An 18,699-nucleotide genomic window follows, 5' to 3' on the forward strand; every position below is an offset into this window, starting at 1 on the left:
ACAGCAATGGCAGCCGCAGCGGCCCGGCCGCGGCCAGCCAGGAGACCAGCTGCCACCGCAGCCACCTCATCCGCCCCAGGTAAGTTCCATCCCGGGGGATTCCGCAGGGGGGGGGGGCAGGAGGCCGTTCTGCCATGGAATCTGTGGCGGAATTCTCTGCCATCCCTATATCCTGGAGTGTTTTGATTGCGAAAGGGGAGGACGAAGGAACGTTACATAAACATGCACTCAGACACAATCTGGGGTTGAAGTCCCTACATTTCCACGCTTGCAATGTGATCTGTGGACCAAAAAGACACATTCAACAGCGGGCGTACATATGAAAGATGTGCATTAAAAAATGTGTACAAATATACTTTAATCAAAGGGAGAATATGTACATTTCAAAGATGTGGACAACTGATGCACACATTTGGAAAATATACATGAAAATGCACGGATTTTCATGTGATAAGAAAAAAAACAAAGCTCACAATTTTGATACGGCCTCAAGTTGGAACGAGCATCAAAATGGAATTTGGAGTACTTAGGTGAGCTTGGGTTTTGCTGATTTGCACATCCCTATGTTTGTGTATCTTTCTGTAATTGAAACTCTCCCGTTCATACTTACATCATGCTGCCTGTCTCCACCTCCTACCCACACCCCCAAAAGCCGGGCTAGACCTAGAGTTAGGGGTTAGTGTAAGGTGGACAAGCTGGTTGATGACACCAAATTGTTATGGCTGGTAAAAACAAACAAAAAAAGAGATTGCAAAGACCTCCAAAAATCTTCTCCAAAATGGGTGAATGGGCAATAAAATGGGAATGCCGTTCAATGCAAGTGTAAACTGATGCACATTGGGGCAAAAAGTCTTCTCTTCACATATACACTGCTGGGTTCTGAGCTGGTGGTGACTGACCAGGAAAAGGATTTGGGGGTCATGGTGGCTAACTCAATGAAAATGTTCATCCAGTGTAGCAGTTGTAAAAAAACAAAAGAAAGAAGCAAATTCCATGCTAGGGATGATTAGGAAAAGGACTGAGAATAAAACTGTCAGTATTGTAATTCCTAATGTTTATACAGATCTATGGTGAAACCACACATGGAATACCGTGTACAGATCTGGTCACTGGACCTAAAGGGGGATATTGTAGAGATGGAAAAGATGCAGAAAGGGGCAACCAAAATGATTGGAGGGTGGAACAACTGCACTCTGAGGAAAGGCTACATTTGAGGCTCTTTAGTTCAGAAAAAAAGGTGAGTAAGGGGTGCGGGTGGGGGTAACATGTTGGAGATGTTTATGTATAGTGTGGAGAAAGTGGAAAGGCAGAAGTTTTTCTCCCTCTCTTGTGGGGCAGTATCCAACTGTATCATTCTGTTCATGCAAATGAGATTGTGCTGGCAGAAGCTAGGTTCCAAACTATGTGCAAGAGGAGGAGACTCCAACTAAAGTTATATTGGCACAAGCACCATTCCACAACTGGTTGTACATTATGCGTGTGCAACCTGTTGTGCCTAACTCTTGTGCATCACATTGTTCAACTGCTTGCACATTCTTCTGGTGCAATCCATGGTGCAACCACTTGTGCAACCATTGCACAAGCATGATGGGCAACTGCTTGCCCAACAAAAGGATCTGGTGGTGTTCGACCAGTGCCATTAGTTTGCAGAATGACGTAACTGCATACTGCCCATAACACTTGAACCTGGGGTCACCTATGAAGCTGAATGGTGGGAGATTCAGGACAGATAAAAGGAAGGAGATCTTCACACAGCACACTCTTGAGCTATAGAATTCACTAGGGAAGATGTCGTGATAGTTGCCAACTTGGGTGGCTTTAAAAGGGGTTAGACAAATTTATGGAGGAGAAGGCTGCCAGTGGTTCCTAGTCACAGTGGCTGCATGCTACCTCCAGGATCAGAGGCAACATGTATCTGAATACCAGTTGCAAGAGGAAAACAAGGGAGAGGGCTTTTGCCTCATGTACTGTTTGTGGGCTTCCTATAGGCATCTGATTGGCCACTGCAGAACCATGATGCTAGCCCAGACAGATAGGACTTTGGTCTCATTCAGCAAGGCTCTCCTGGTGTTCTTATGTTAATAGCAGTGGGAGGGGAGGCCACCCTCCCAATGGATGTTGTAAAGGAAAGCAACCAATAAAAGTGGGAGTCCTGATCACAGATCTCCTGTGCCACATCTGTTTTGGCCAACATACTAGGGATTTTGGAGAAATCCTCCACGGACCCCAATGAGGATTCAATAGAATCCGGGGCCCCGAAGTCCGTGGAGGATTGGATCTCCTACCTTGTCTTCCAGTGTGAAGTCCTCGCCAGCAGATCCTCCCTGCTGCCGGCTCCGAAGACCCAGCAATACAGCCGCCATGGCTGTATCACCGGACTGCGGACACAAATGGGACACATCCCTGCTCTTTAACATGATAGGCTACATAAAGATTTATGTAGCCTATCACAGTAAAGTGCAGGACACAAATGGCATCTGCTATGCCGGACGCCATTTGTGGACAAAGACCAGCTGCGGCCGGAAGTCCAGCAGCAGCCAGCCCCGTCTGGCGGCTCTGCGGACTCGCCGCAGAGAGGAGCTAGCCGGGGAGGATTCCGGGGGAGGACCGGATTGTCTCCCCGCCCCGTGGACCCCCCAGCAGACCCAGGTAAGTGGGGTTCGTACACCCCTACAACATACTAGTTCATGAAGTTCTGCATTCTGCAAACTCAGCTATGCATTACTGGCTGCTGCTGGAAAATACTGACATGTTTCCAAGATGTGAAAGGCAAGAGGACTCTCGCATCCCAGTGTTTTGGTCTACAACTCCCATGGTATGAATATTAGGACATTGGAAGCTGCCTTATACTGAGTCAGACCCTGGGTCCATCTAGCCCAGGATTGTTGACACTGACTGGCAAAAGTGGCTCTCCAGGGTTTCAGGCAGGAGTTCTCCAGCCCTACCTGGACATGCCAGGGATCAAACCTGGGACCTTTTGCATGCAAAGCTGGTGCTCTAACACTGAGCTTCAGTCCCTACCATATGGTTATGCTGGCTAGGCAGATGGAAGTTGTAGGTAAAAACATCTGGAGGGCCACAAATCGCCCAGTCCTTGATATCTCTGAATTAGCATATGCAAATTGCATGCAAATATGTGCCATCTTTTGTTCTCTTTTTTGGTGACGCATTTCCTCTTCTTGGGTGATTTCTAAGTGGCCGCCCTACCGCTGCCAATAGGCAAAACTCTGACAGTCTGAGTGATGTATATGGACAAATAGCCTGACACAGTATATGGCAGCTTCCTGTCTTTCGGTCCCTGAGCCTCACCTACCTCGCAGGCTTTCAAAGGGGTAGCCGTGTTAGTCTGTCACAGCAAAAACAACCAAGAGTCTTGTGGCCCCTAAAAGGCTAGCAAATAAAAGGCTGGCATTGAGCTCCTTCGAGAGGAGGCAAGATGTAAATCCATGACTAAGACATGCATGTGTGAACCATCTTTGAGACCATGACAGTAAGGCAGCCTTCCCCAATAAAGTGCCTTCCAGATGCTTTCCACTACAATGCCCACCATCCCCAGCCAGTGTGGTAAATGGGCAGGTATGATGGGTGCTGTAGTCCAAAAGATATGGAGAGCCTCGCATTGGTGCAGGCTGCACTAAAGCGACAACAACAATGCAGCAGAAAAGATCAACAGTAGTCGTTCACAGATCTTACTTCACCTAAGTATTGAAACCAAATTTTATTTTCAGAAAATGACATTACACACACCTTGCAAATGTACATTTAGATGAGGAAAAAATAATGCATAACAAATATTGAGAGCAAAGCTATAGAGTGAACAGGTCCCTCCGCTGCATGGCATCCAGTTACAGAAACGATCTGATCGGGGCTGGGGAAGGGGTTTGGTGGAGTATAACAAGCGATAAAAAAACAGTTCACAACACTTCACCAGAAAAAAGAAAGAAAAGAAAATTAGTTCTAGAACATCAGGCCTTCGAAGAAAGACTCCTAAGGGCAAAGAGGCACAGGACACATGGATGCAGGATACATCTGTTGGGTTTTTATCTTCAGTTCAAACCCCATAAAAATCCCAGATTTATGAGCAGCACCACAGGTTCTAAGTCTTTGCATGTTTGTTTTTCTCTTTATCAACACAGGAACCATGTTAATCTCAAACATGAAATATTAAGCCCTCTTTGACCCTGGAGGTCTGTGGAGGGAACACCCTTCTAACACAGAGTGTTCCTCCACTGTACTGGTATGCTGTATTCTCCCTACCCCACTTCAAAATATTCAGAGAAGTTTGTGCATGAGGATCTGTGAGGTTATTTACATTATTATTATTATTATTATTAATTTAAAAACTATTACAAAAAGAACCCTGAATTGCACTGGGCATAACGCTCTGTCTGTAGACACATCCTGCATTCATCAGGTCTATTGCCACGGAGAGACAATATGCTCATGGGAACATTCTCATTTAACTGTACAATAACAACTGTGTGTTGTAAACTTTCATGACCAGTGCTTATTCAGGCTTTGTTCTCTCATTTTGTCCATGTCCACATCTATAACCAAAAACCGCAAGAGTGTGAGAGACCAAGGGACAGAAAGAAGAAGCACGGAAAGTGATTTTTAAGCTATGAGATGTCAGTACCATGCATTTACTCTCAACAGCTTCTTCGCTAGCAAGCTACACTGTCTAAAACTACCACCACAATTCAACAACTGTCAGATAGGTATCCTAGTTCTACCTCTAGACATGGAGCTGAACCTTTCTTTTTTTTAAGAAACAAAAACCCAAAATATCCCCCACCCCCTAGAAACGTCAATAAAAATGTTTTCTGTACAAGTGGAATGGCACAAAAGGTAGACAGAATGCTAAACAACCCACCACAAATGGAGAATGCAGAATTAGTTCAAAACATGCACATGAAACAAGGAGAGCAGAATCATTGGCTTAAAGCTGCAGTATATTACAAGATGATGCCGTTGAGGTGTTTTGGCATGGAACCTCAAACGATAATTGGCTGAGTGGAAAATGTCAAATCCCCAAGAAGTTTGTAAAGAATAACCATGGATTAACCTGACTGAGAAAGAGATGTGTGGGTTTTTCAAAGGCAAGAACCAGCTTCTCCTGGGATCATTGTTGAACTACAGCACACTTCAGAAATGCTACAATGGTGCATGAAGCAGGGCCGGCCCTGCCATCAGGCAGAGTGAGATGGTTGTCTCAGATAGGAGATGCTGGGTGGCATGGAGGGGGCAGCAGTGAGTAGCGGCAGCCCTCTGGCTGTAAGCCTCTGTTGGAGGACAGAGCTACATACCCTCCCATTGCGAGTGTTGACGAAAGAGTCAACTGTCAGTGCAGTTGGCCTCTGTAGGTGGAATAGGAGGTTATCATCTTTGCCCCAGGCAGCAAAATGTCTTGGGCTGGCCCTGCCAAGAAGAGTGATCCCATAGCCAAGCCAATGGAGCAAGGAGGAAGTTATAAGCCAGTGGAACCATATAGTTTCCCACTGGTGATCTGCCTGAGCACAGAGCATTAAAAAGAAGAAGTCCCACCCTGCTCTCCCAAATGACCTCCTAGGAGCTACTTTCTCCATGTGGCAGCAACCATGAACCACTTTGCATTGGGGACTGGGGCACCTATGAGCCAGGCCTGTGTCATGGAAACAACCGTGGTCACTCATGTAATGGCATTCCACTCAGAATGGAATAAACATGTCTAACATTAGGCTGTAACTAAGTGTCGTAAATAGACAGCAGGTGTAACGTCAAAGCGGGGTGTGTGTGGATACCTATGCAGAAGACCTTTTACAAAGCTTTAGCCAACTAGCATTTGTTTGATCACCTTTGTACTCGATGCTGTCTCCAGGGTTTTTTTTGGGGGGGTAGGGGGCATTGGGCGAGATGGTCTCAGCCGGGTCCTCTATGAGGTTGCCCACTTCTGTGCTGGTAGTGTCACCTCTGCTCAATTCACTTGCCCTCTCCCCCTGGACCCAATCTGCAAAAACATTCAGAGGGAGAGCACAAGGTGAATGGAGGGTGCTCCTCCATTCCCTTGCTCATCACTGCTTACATGCTCAGAGAGGGCAGAGGAACAGCCAGTGACAGCAAGGAGGAGGAACAGAGGGCCCAGGGGGCTCAGGAGGTCATCAGTGCTGCTGGCCCTCCTGGAGTGGGGGCCTTAGCAAATGCCTGATTAAGCCATCCACTGATACCACCAGCCTGGTCCATATCAAACGGCTGGTTTTGCAAACAGACTCCCACTTGATCATAAAATCCAGTGTGTTGTGAATTTTCCCAGTGTGCGAAAGGTAACATGATCTACATTTCGGTCAATTAACTCCCTACTTTCACCAACTGCTTGTCTACCAAAATGTGGTATTTTTATCAGGACAGTAGTCCAACATGAGTTTGGCAAGACAGATTTTAGAAGTTTGGGGAAGTGATGCCAGCACACCATCTCAACATGTGTTGAACTTTTCCTGTGATGCAATTCTACTTCCAAATAAATTCTTATTTGGAACTGATGGAGGTGGAGGAGAGAGATTTCCTCTCAATGAGATGAAAAACATCTTGAAGATCTGCTCAAGGGGACGTGATCTTTGCTGGATGAGAACAAAACACACGTTTCCATCTACATATAAACTATGAAAATCCTTCCCCAAATATAACGTATTACTGAGTTGATATTTCTTGTAGGCTTATGAAAAGCTTTGGCCAAAATGGAATATTAGATGGATACATTAAAGACAAAAGAAACCCCTTAATTTAAATTAATTAATCCTTTTTACAACTACTCATTTGTTAAATATGTCATTTAAAGCAAAACAAAACAAAATTGTACCAACCCTGTAAAATACAACAGCTTGTACAGAGGACATATCTTTCAAGGTTCTGTACAGAGAGTTTAAAGTATGCCAGCTAAACTTTAAACCTCACCTTGATTTATTTTTAACCTTTTAAAATTCCCATGCTCTTTTATTTCATTCCCACCCAACACAGAATGACTATAGAAGAAAATACATCATGACCTCTTGGTTATCTTATATTGCAGCTTTCTTTTATGAATGAGGAAAATAATACAAAATCAGCTCAGAAGCTCAAGATGGTAACCTGCCATCAGGTTCTCTTTCAGCTGCCTATTTCCCTGGCTACAGTTTACTTCTCAAAACAGTTCTAGATGGAAAAAAACAAAACCCTACAGATTCCAGAAGGCAGGTGTTCATGCAGATGAAGTACTGGGAGGTTATTATTAATATTACTCTTTTGGTTAATGTGTGGCTTCCCTATGATTACAAAAACTGGCTAATGGCCTCCACACATCCAAATGGAACTTCTTTGCCTATGCTTTTCAAAACTCTACCATAAGATATCAGGGGAAGAAGAGGGTGGTACGAGAGTTTCATTTTGATTCATTTTCAACTGCAATTTGCCCCTTTTGGAACCTCAAACATAGAAAGCAAAGGGGAAGATATTTTTCGAAAAAAGCTCACACTCTCCCCAAGTTTGCGATCACACTCAAAAAATGCACTCGCAAGAAAAATGTGCATTTTAAAGTGTGCAGTCTTGTTTGATTTTTAAAAACGTATTTCATTCTTTAGACTCTGGGGGGAAAGTGCGCATTTTGGGTGGGCACCTTTCCGGTTCGGGGTGCAGGGGCAGGGAAAGCTCGCATCCAGGAATGGGGATGAGATGAAATAAGCTCCAGGTTGGAAACTGGATAACTTTGACTTGCTGATTCTCCCGTCCATATGATTGACCTTGCAGGCTCAAAACACAGCTCATCTGGAAAGAGCCTTGGGGTGAGCAGTCTTCTGAACTGACAGCAGGAGCCATAATATCAGTAGCACAGTGAGAAAGATAGTTTGCTGTTGAAATGAGAAGTGATCTCATCCCTTCCAATTTCGTATGTGGTCTGTATTGTGGTTACCAATGTACTTAGTCTCTCTTGCCCTTACATTCAACATTTCTGCTTCATGTGATCAATACATACTGACTGATGAACAGTGCAGTTGATCCCAAATATGTTCTTCTTCTTTACAATGAGATGTAGTATACTATTCCAGGGAAAGTGGGAGTGGTTAAAGCTGCCCTGTTCAGCAGGTACCATAGAGATAATAGCACAGGGATAGGGGGGATGGAGGAGATGGAAAAAACTGGTGTTCTAAATTGGCCATTTCAGTCCAGTGAACTAAATTATCTAACTTCCCATATTTTCCTGCCAGCTGCTGCAGAATAGAGCAGCTACACCAAGTATTCACAGTGTACAGATCATCCCAAATTCTGAAGAAGAATTCCTTAATTTTTTGTAGGCAAGTCGCTCACTGGTCATTTACCAAATGGACCAAATAATGTAGATCAAACAACGAATTCTGAATTTTGGAGTTGCTGACATGGAGGTCATTTCACGCTTTGCTAGGAAATTCAGCAAAATTTGGCCAGAAGGCATGCTGTGCTTAATGGCATCAGAGCAGAGGGACAATAGTTCATATGCTCTGCAGCAAAGGTGTTGAACGTTTTTCAGCCCACAGGCCAAACCCAATTTGGGACAAGTTCTCAGGGGCTGCATTCCAGTGGTGGGAGGAGCCAAAGGCAAAAGGGGAGGAGCAAGAATATCAGCATATTTTATCTTAAAGCCAGTGACTTTAAGATATGGAGCATTTCAACCTTTTAGAATGGGGAAAAACATGCAAAAGCATAGAAACCACCAAATATCAGCAGTCAGGAGAAAACAGGTGGGGCCAGTGGAGGGGGGCATGGTCATCTGGGGCATCTCAAAGAACCAGACTGGACCCCTGGTGGCTGGATCTGGCCCATTGGCTTGAGGTTGTACACCCCTGCTCTATAGACTGTAGGCGAACTTACACCAATGGAATAGGTGGAGGTTAATGGTCAACGAGAAGAAATGGAACGATCTTGCGTTTTTACTTCCATTGAAGTGCTAATAGCCCCAATGAAGTCTGTGCTGTCACTGCCTTTGTATAAGCACCCAGATTGGATTCCTTAGGATGGATTTTTTTAATTGCCCCTTTTCTTGTGATATTACCCCAGAACAGGCCTTTTACTCATTCCACCCCAGCTTCTGTAAATACCTGATGCAATCATTAAAACCATATATATTTTGAAACCTGATAGGTGAAAAAAATAGAATGTGAAAGAAAGTGTCAGTGTGGTTGATAGATTAATAATGGTGCTTCCTAAGGGCAGCAACATTTGAAATTTCACTACCGTGCTTCGAAGTCTCCACACTAAGCAAAATGAAATATTCTTCACTGAGGAGTTCCTGAGCATAAGCATCTATCCAACCACTGCTGGATGATCAAAATAGAACTCAGGATGGAGGGTGTGCTGGTAGTCAGACCACAGAATGACCAGGGGATTTGGTAGCCATGGCACTCTGCAGTTGGATGATGAGATGCGCAAGAGGAACAAATCACTGTCTGTGATAAAACTACCTCACATGTGAAATTCACATGCCTCATAAACTGACAAGGGAAATCTGGGGGCCATTTCCAGAACAGGGGGGATCATGAGAACATATGAAGTGCTTCGCAGGAACAGACTGAAAGTCCACATTGACCGGCTTCCCACAGAGGCCCACCACAAGCAGGATGTGAAGGAGATAACCCTCCCTCACTGATCCATCTCAATAATTGGCATTCAATGTCACATTGCCTCTGAACCTGAAGGCCCCCATATGGCCATCATAGTTAATAGCCTCTGATAGATCTATTCTTCTCCTTGAGTTTCTGAAGAAATACTTTATTATATCTGTCCTGAATCTGGGTTTAGGGCCAAACTAGATAATTTTGCACCAGGTTCTGCAGTTAGGTCAAGGGACGGACAAATCAGACAATGTCGGTTTCTCTCAGTTTTTCATCATTACAATCTTAACTTTGGCTCATCCTGAACACCAGGAATTTTTTTTTAAAAAGAAAGTTTGCATGGACATTTGTAAACAATTTTCTGTGCATCTCTCCTAATACATGCTCTTTTATTGAATGCAATATTGCCTAATACACAGGTTTCACCCGCTGTCTTCCTAATATAATGCACTTTTGAATGTTATTGTCACTAATAGATGCATTTGTGTATGCACTGCAAAATTCAGAGAAGTGCCAATTTAGAAGAAGAACTGGTTCGAAAGTGCAAAATTCAGTACATTCACATTAAAATAGGAACTGAATGGATTTCTCTCCCATCCATAGCTTCGTCTTTACTTCTATATTTGCACAGAGGATCCATGGATGAACCATGTTATCAGAGTAGAACCTGATGAATTCCCTAATTGTCAGACCTTCCCTCAAAGGAAGTATAAAGGCAACATCCATCTTGACTTCAAGATGAATGTTGGAGAACAGCAACATTCTGACAGAAAACAGCAATACTGGCATCAAGTAAAACACCCCAACCTGTTCTCCTCCAAGATGTCTTGGACTGCAACTCCTGTAATTCCCAGCCAGCATACCTATGTTGGCTGTGAATTATAGGACTCGTAGTTCAACACATCTGGAGGGCAGCAGGTTGAGGAAGGCTGATGTAAAAATAAGGTTTGGGTTTTTTTTTTTTAAAAATGAAGGTAAAGGTACACTGCCTTTTCTTTATTAAAACAGCTGGGTGGTGTGCATTTTGCTGTATGCCAGTATTACTGTCATCCTTTTCATCAATTTTCCTTTTGCAAAATGGCTGGGCATTGAAAGACTCTGGTATTAGGGTAAAGCAGCTAGGGGGGTGTGTGTGTGTGTTCCGACCTACACCATGTCTAGTTTTGTCCTAATTTCCTCAGCTTACTTGAAAGGAAGTCCCATCAAATTCATGTACACCTATTTCCATACAAGGGAGGTAGAAAGAGAAAGTTAATTAATACATGTTCAGGTCATCAGATGGAATTTTAACTGCTCCACAATTTACATGGACACCATTATCTACATTTTGGATTTAGATGAGACCTTTCACAATAAAACTGAATACAGAAGGAACTAGACGTATCACGTAATGGTGTATGGATTCTAATATGTAATGCATATCTCTATGCTGCCCTAGTCTCTTGAAGGAGCTGCAATATATTGGGTGTCCACAGTGGAGATTAGTGAGACCATGTGCAGAGTTCTCCCACAACACTAAAAGGAATAGGAGCAGAATTTAGCAGGACTCCGGGTAGGCCTAAAGAGATTGGAAGTTTATAAATATTATAAATTTGTAAGGACATCCCTTCTATGGAGTCCGACTCGTGGCCCATATGATGCAGTACTGTGTATTGATGGGCAATAGCTCACAGGCAAAGGTTTTTCCCAGCTCTGTGATCTAAGACCCTTTATCTGGAAATGCCAAGGATGGTACTGGACTTAGGCTCTTAGACACATGAAACATGGCCTCCATCTGTAAACTAGTCCTTGTTAGGGATGTATGGGTTTTGTTAAATCCATTCCGTCTGTGTTTCATGGACTGTCAGGCTATTCTCTTCTGTCATCAGTTCACTGACAGAATCACGTTTTTTTAGGGATATACAAGAATTTCATCCCACTTGTGCAAGCGCAAACTTGCACTAATGCACAATTATGCTAATGTGCATTAGCACGAGTGTGAATTTAACGCAATCCCCCCCAAAGTTAAAAAAAATGGTCCTCAGGTCTATGGAATCCACATTGCTCGGAAAATGCTGGTCCGCTAGGGATGGCGGAGAATTTCTCCCAGAATCTTTGGGGGGCTGAGCGCCAACGCATTTGGCCCCCCGAAATTGGCAGTGAAATTCTCCGCCCCCCGCCCCCCCGGGACGGGACTTACCCTTGGCGATTGTCCCTCCTGGCGGCGGGTCCCAGCGGCGGTTCGGCGGCGGTTCGGCGCGGGCGGCGGCCGGTCTCCTGACCGGCTGCTGCTGCCGCCATTGCAAAAAAAAAAACTAAAGTAAAAAAACCCCACACACCCGTGATAGGCTACGTAACGATTTACGTAGCCTATCATGGCTAGATTTCCAAAGACAGCCGTGATAGGCTACGTAAATCGTTATGTAGCCTATCACGGGGTCTTCTTTTTTTTTTACTTTTTTTTTCGCGGCCGGGGAGACAGGGCGGTTCTCCCCGGCCTGAATTTCAGCCGGGCGAAGCGGGAAGCCTCCCCCCCGGCCTGAGTTTTGGCCGGGCGAGGCGGGAAGCCTCCCCCCCTTCGCCTGAACTTCGGGGGGAAAAGCAAAGCGCCTCCCCCCCACCGCGAAGCCAAGCTGCGAAAAGGTAAGTGACTTTCGTACATCCCTATGGTCCGCTGTGGGATCCACACAGGTTGGATTAATAGAAATCCAGACTCATTTGAATCTGTTGCGGATTTCTCCAACATCTGCACTGTCAGCTATGGCATGCCCTTCAATTCTAGAATATGTATGAGAACATGAATTGCTTAACATTCTTGGTTTTGAATCAGAGCATCCTTTGAGTGATTGAGTCAATCTCTGGAAACAAGAAAAACCCTGTCCCACAAGCACAATTTAGCATGGCCTTTTGCAGCAGAATCAATGCAACAGTCTTCTCCTATCGAACTTTGTGAGAAAGATATTATACAATAGAGCAGGGGTGAGCAACCCACAGCTTTTGGGCTGCATGTAGCTTCTACTTCCCTCCCCGCCCCTAATGTAGCCCTTGCCAATCTGCATTGCCTCTGCTGTGTCACTGATAAAGAAAAAAAATCGGGGACAGGTAGCAGTTCACCATTGAATTCTGGCAGCAAACTGCTACGGAGGCTTAGAGTAGACAAATGTAGCTTGAAAATAAGCTAAAATTGTCCACTCTAAGCCTCTGTAGTGGCCATGGAGGCTTAGAATGGATGCGTTTAGCTTGTTTTCAAGATAAATTTGTGAGTTCTACAGCTCTGTAGCTATTTGCTGCCAAACCACAGCAGCAAATTGCTTTTTTTTCCTCCCTTTTTTTGCTGCTGCTGGTGCCAGAAGTGTAGCCTGCAGTGGGTCTGAGGGGTGGAACTGGCATCCAGACCACTTGAAAAAGAATTGTCTGGTTGCAGACTACAACTATCGCATCCTTTACACATATGCTTATTATGGTTGGCTTGCTTGTACTGGGCAAAAGTGGATAAACCAGCAGATCGGAGGTTTTTGAATTGTGTTCCAGGGTACCCCAGGGTTCTTTGTGAGTTTATTAGGGATTCCTCAGTGAGAAAATCAGAGTCAGCAGCTGGTCTTCTGTAAAGGACAGAGTCTTCCCACTCTTCCCACTGTCCACTCTTCCCATGCTTCTCCTGCCACCTTCTCTAACTGCTGATGAACACTGGGTGTGTTCTAAGTGGGCCAACTGTCAGCAGCACACAACATCCTTGAGCAATCTGCTGGGCCACTTATGAGTTTCCCAAAAAGTTGAAAAAAAGAGAACACCAATTTGCATGAAATTTGCATTTGCTAATTTATACATATAGATGGAAATTTAGAAATAATTATTGTAATTCAAATAGAAATACAGCACATCTCACCGTAGTGAGGAAGACTGTGACCAGCTGACCTGTGCGCCTGCCTGTTCAGTCTGTTGTCCGGGTGCCAACTGTTGATAGGGAACCGTTCATTCTCTGATGTGTATTCTTTTCTTCTTTAAACCAGAATTGGGCAGGGCAGCCCCTCAAAATACAGGACACCTTCAAATACAAGATGGTCCTCTGGCAGCCCTTCAAATACAGCAGTATCCTCTGTAAAACAGGGAATGTGCCCACCCTAGCTGGGGCCCCAAAACCAAAAGGGAAGCACCAAAACCAGAAAGAATGCAAAAGAGAGAAAGCGGTTCTCAGACATACCAATTATGACACTTAATTTCAGCACAATGCATTTTCCAACAATATGAAACTATTTTAAAGAAGAAAATCATCAACTTTGCACTTTTAAAGTACAGTAATTAATACAGATCGAAGGGACAAAAAAACCACACCCGCCATTCTAGACTAATCTTATTTATTGACTCATGTATAGACCAGCATAGAATATTGTCTATAAAACATATAAAATATAAAACTCACATTGTTATATATTTTAGATGTTTTATTCATTTAAACAATGTGGTATAGATCTTTGTTTATTTAGTTGATTTTAACATATATCCTTTGTAGATTCAGATTGCCCCTGAAAAAAGAGCTTACAGTTCCCCAAAATGCAGTGAGCTGCAATAAATGGTCATTACTGGCACCTTTGAGAACTACTTTCTCTTTTTGCATTCTTTTTGGGGCCCCACCACCACTAGGTAAGCTGCTAGGGAGACAACCGATGGAAGGAGGATCCATCAGCAGACACTTTCTGAAGGACCCACACAAACCTGGAACTGGCCCTGGTACTATGGCCCTCTCTCAGTTCACACATGGTGATATAATGAGGTTGCCAAGGGCTGGCCAATGGTCTTCTGTGGGTTTCCAATATACAACTTCCCCCCGCCCTCCTATAATGCAGAGGTTCCTCAGCAAATAAGCCAATGTCGAAAGGGTTTCCTCCAGCTAGAATGTATGTGAAACCACCAGTCTAATTGCTATTGTTAGTGTTCACCTCATCCATACCAAATGTGTTCACACTAATGAATCAAGCATAAGAGAAGTGTACTGTAATCTTTCTTTCTTTCTTTCTTTCTTTCTTTCTTTCTTTCTTTCTTTCTTTCTTTCTTTCTTTCTTTCTTTCTTATAGCCTATCTGAGAAATTGGAGCTGAACACACTTAGTATTGTACTTATGGCTATTCTGCATGCATTTTTTTTTTTTGTACAAAGACTCATGCAACATCAACTATACAAGCAGTTTTACATCTGACATGGTCACTGATTTCTACCTACAGTTCAAGAACTTTTACCTGAAAAATTTGCTTTTAAAACCTGGGAGTCTGGTCCTTTACCCTGTTTTGCTTCTGCAGGTTTTGAATGGCTTTTCTTTTCCTTCCGGGGGAAAAAAGAACCTTCTCTTTCCATTTACCAGGCCTCTATATATTTCCGTTTACTAGGCCTTCGTACATTTGCTTGCTGATGCAAAGTGTGGCAACACAAACTCTTATGAAAGCCTCATCCTGCCATTCCCTTATTCAAAGTGATGTGCATATTGGTACACAACAATTGGCTAAGGGGGTTCTTATTGGATCATGCTCTCAGACATGCCACTGTTAAGTGCAACTGAAGATAAATGCCTATAGCTGTATTCTTGTAAGGAAACATATTGTTGTTGATAGGGGAAATGGGGAACCTACTTCATGTAAACAATGATCTACTTAAGTATATATAAGAGAGACCCTGCTGGATTGGACGAAAAGTCCATCTAGTCCAACATTCAGTCTACCAACAGGGACCAGCTTCTGAAAATGCTTACAAGTAGGGGATGAAGGCAAGAGGTCTCCCCTCTAGCTTGTTACTGGTATTTAGCATTCAGAGGAGTGCTCCCTCTGAAGTTCTGCTCAGGCTCAGCTATTGTGGCAAATAGCAAACTATCAAGTTTTGTCTCCACTGAAACTGATGAAGAGTGGAGAACAGAGTATAACATTCAAAAGACTCTACAGTACTGCTGCCAATAATAGACCCAATTCCAGGGCCTTGTGCAAGAACAGGAATTCTGTTCAATGTACCCAGCGTGTGAAGGATTTGTTTCCAAAAAGAAAAAAGGGAATCGGTGTGTTCCTCATTGTTCAGCTTCATGGGGATCCTTTGCTTCTTGCTTGTTGAACTAGTAAAGATTGGGTTGAAGGTGGCAAGACCTTCAGGTCCTGGGTGGAGTATCATTCGCATTACTCCTACCTATTACTAAGAAGTGGTGCTAGTGCTACCATGGCGTCCTGTCCTGTCATCTTTAATAACAGAAAAGAGTAACTCAGTTCCGCTTCCATCCAGTGCATGGTCTCTGGACCACACTCTGAGGACAGATTGGGAGCAGCCCTTCAAGACAGAGAGAAGGGAGAAGTTCAAAGTTGGAGCAAAGTTACAAAGTTACAAAGAAAACACACCTCCAAGTCGATTGGAGTAGTCGGCTTAAGCAGTTCACAATCTATGCTACGTTCATGCCCTGGCGCCTCGTATAGGTACAGTGCCCCTGTTACCAGCTCTGGGAAGGAAAAATCAGGGAGCACACAGGGCTTCCTGCCCCTGGAGCTGACCACAGTAAAAGCTCAGTGTGTGCATGGATTCGCTCTGTGTCCAGGCCATTTGGCTGCTTTAGCAAGAGTGCTTTCTTGGTTAGCCCCAGGAAGCTGACTTTGGAATGGGCAAAATAAGCACCAAAGTCTTCATCAACACCAGCCCCATGGAGGTTATAGATAGCACTTTCCCACCAGATGATCCAAAAGTAGTTTTCAGCATTAACAAAATGACTCACTTGCCAACCACCCCCCCATCCCTCCCCATGAGGTAGAGAAGTATTACTGTCCCTATTTGACAGATCAGGTAAATTGAGGCACCAAGAAATGAAGAGACCTGCTCCAATTCATACACCCAATCTGGCAGATTTCAAACACACAATGGAAAATTCTTCTGTAGGTCTTCCCTGTGCTTTGTCCTCAAGGCCAGCCTTCCCCACAGTGAGCTGACCATGAACATCCACGAACGCTGACTCTTCTGAACCAAAGTTGAGATCTATTGTGCCAAACAATGGCAGGGAATTCTAGAGAACAATTGTTTGGTTGAACAAATGGTAGAACAGTACTTGCCCTTGTGATGCAAGATCCTTCTTAACTGCAGCCACCAGATAGATCGAAACCTTATCTTAAAAAAAATATTAAAAATCACAAAGCCTGGCTCATTCACATTGTCACCACATGAATCTCAAAGATGTCAGTGGCAAAAAAAATATGCAAAAGCTAACCACCAATCATCGTATAACATTTCAAGAAATAACCAAGCTTAGTTTCCCTCTAAATAGCCCAGTGATAGCATCATTACCCATGAATCATTACTAATTTCTTATCTGTACACCTGTCCACTTGATGCGAATTGTCCAAGGCGGCTCACAAAATGAAAACAGATCATAAGAAAAGGCATCATACATTCTAAACTCACAAGGGGTTGCAAGGAAATCTAAAGCAGAGTGGAAAAGCAACCCAAAAAGTTGGCTTCTATGGGTATTGCTTTAAGAACATTTTGCAAAAGTACAGAAAGCTTATTCCAACAAATAAGGAAAAAAGGCGATTTGTACCATCTGGTGCCCATATCCAGGCCCAGGAAAAAATGGCCAACTCTGTATAAAACTGTGAACTTTGCATCAATAATTATGAAAAGTGAAAAGATTCCTTCATCTTTTCATTTCGTTAGAAAATGTCATCCAGATAAAAGAGTCATTTAAAATACTGTATTGTGAACACCCTAAGAGTTCTATGGTCTTGAGCGTCTGGCCTTAGTTAGGATTATTGAAATCTAGAAAATGAAAAAAACATAAACTTAACATATTACAAACACTCTCAAAATATTAACCATACTGAATTGATGGCAATATCTACTCCCACCCACCCCCATGCAGCCCCTCCCTGGGTTTTGTACCTCTGATGTCAGTTTGGCAGTGACTCCTAAACACTTGTGTTGAACTTTTTTTCTGTATTTTTAGTTTGTTTTTTCAAGCAAAAGAAAGTCGCCAGTTTTCTCTCTTTTTTTTGAAAAAAAACGAGCTTGAAATACTGACTCTCTAAAACACAGCTAAAATTATTTGTTTTCCTCTATAAAAGCATACTGATTTCTTGTTATTAAAAATAATAATAACCTAGAGGTGTTAGAGACCTGAAAACAAAAAGTTCACAGTGTTTCCAGTGTTGGCTGTTTACAAGGCATTAATAGTCTTCACAGAGATAGAGAGATACCATTCAGCAGTTATAGTAACTTCATATCAACCAAACCATTTATTGCCAGGCGTACATGCACTTGAAATCCCACACAGGTAAAATGTCCTGGACTGGTGCATTTTAAATATACTCCAGTGCCCAATTGGAGAATGACATGACAAAATGTAGCTCTTTATTTCTTAGCATTGTCCAATCTCCCCTTGTGTTGATGTCTTCTGATACATATGTTATCAAAGCAATGGATCATATCTCCTACTGGCCTTGAGTAAATTCAGCTCAAACAATATGCAAGTGCTAAACTCAGAAATGCAACATTGGAAACAGACCTGCTTTTGCAGAGTTGCTGGTGTCCACTGGTATTTGGAAAAAGGTGCTGGTAGATAGAGCTGTTTCCCGCTTGGCCTTCAGAGAGAATTATGACATTTGCTAATGGAACCCTTGCAAAAGGAAAATTGCCACCTTTCCTGCAGCCAAACATAAAGTCAGCACATCAGAGTAAAAGAAGAGACGATTGAAAGGTGTGGGAAGGGCATGAGAACGTGAACCCCCTGACATCAAAATTGCCAGCAATGGACATTTAGCTTTTCTATGAAGTTACTCGGATGGTTGGTATCCCTTTATCTCTGTTTGTTGATAGGTGTTGTGGCACAGAGGAGAAATCATAGGAGAGGATGGGGAAAAGACATAACTTTGTGTGTCCTTCAGTTGATTTGCAAGCACCAGTGACCTCTCTGCTCCTTTCAGCAGAAGGAAGGACTGCACTGCATCTAAAACAGAGTGTGTACTGTGGACACAGGGAACTGGGTTTCTTTACATCGAGTCTCCGAGGGAATCAGAGTCATCCAAGGACAGAGGCAGGTACAAGTCCTGTAAGAAGAAAGGAAAAAAGTGTTAACTCCCAAAATTGGCCATCTTTGCATCAGTGAAGAATTCCTTCAG

General features: G+C 43.5%; 1 protein-coding gene across 2 annotated transcripts in view; it reads right to left on the reverse strand.

Moving 5' to 3' along the window:
* Positions 1-14,640: 14,640 nt before the first annotated feature.
* Positions 14,641-18,699, reverse strand: part of DCX (doublecortin) — a 158,381-nt gene continuing 154,322 nt past the window's right edge. Inside the window, exon 6 of one of the 2 annotated variants that reach the window (XM_084813353.1) lies at positions 14,641-18,627. In XM_084813353.1, the coding sequence (XP_084669479.1) occupies positions 18,571-18,627 (57 nt within the window). In that variant the 3' untranslated portion in view covers positions 14,641-18,570. The remainder of the gene's footprint in view (positions 18,628-18,699) is intronic. The other variant, XM_084813354.1, reaches the window with a different exon arrangement.

Source organism: Heloderma suspectum, chromosome 9 (genome assembly GCF_057233095.1).
Source record: "Heloderma suspectum isolate Gila_16-S chromosome 9, 16-S_ref, whole genome shotgun sequence".
Taxonomy (NCBI): domain Eukaryota; kingdom Metazoa; phylum Chordata; class Lepidosauria; order Squamata; family Helodermatidae; genus Heloderma; species Heloderma suspectum.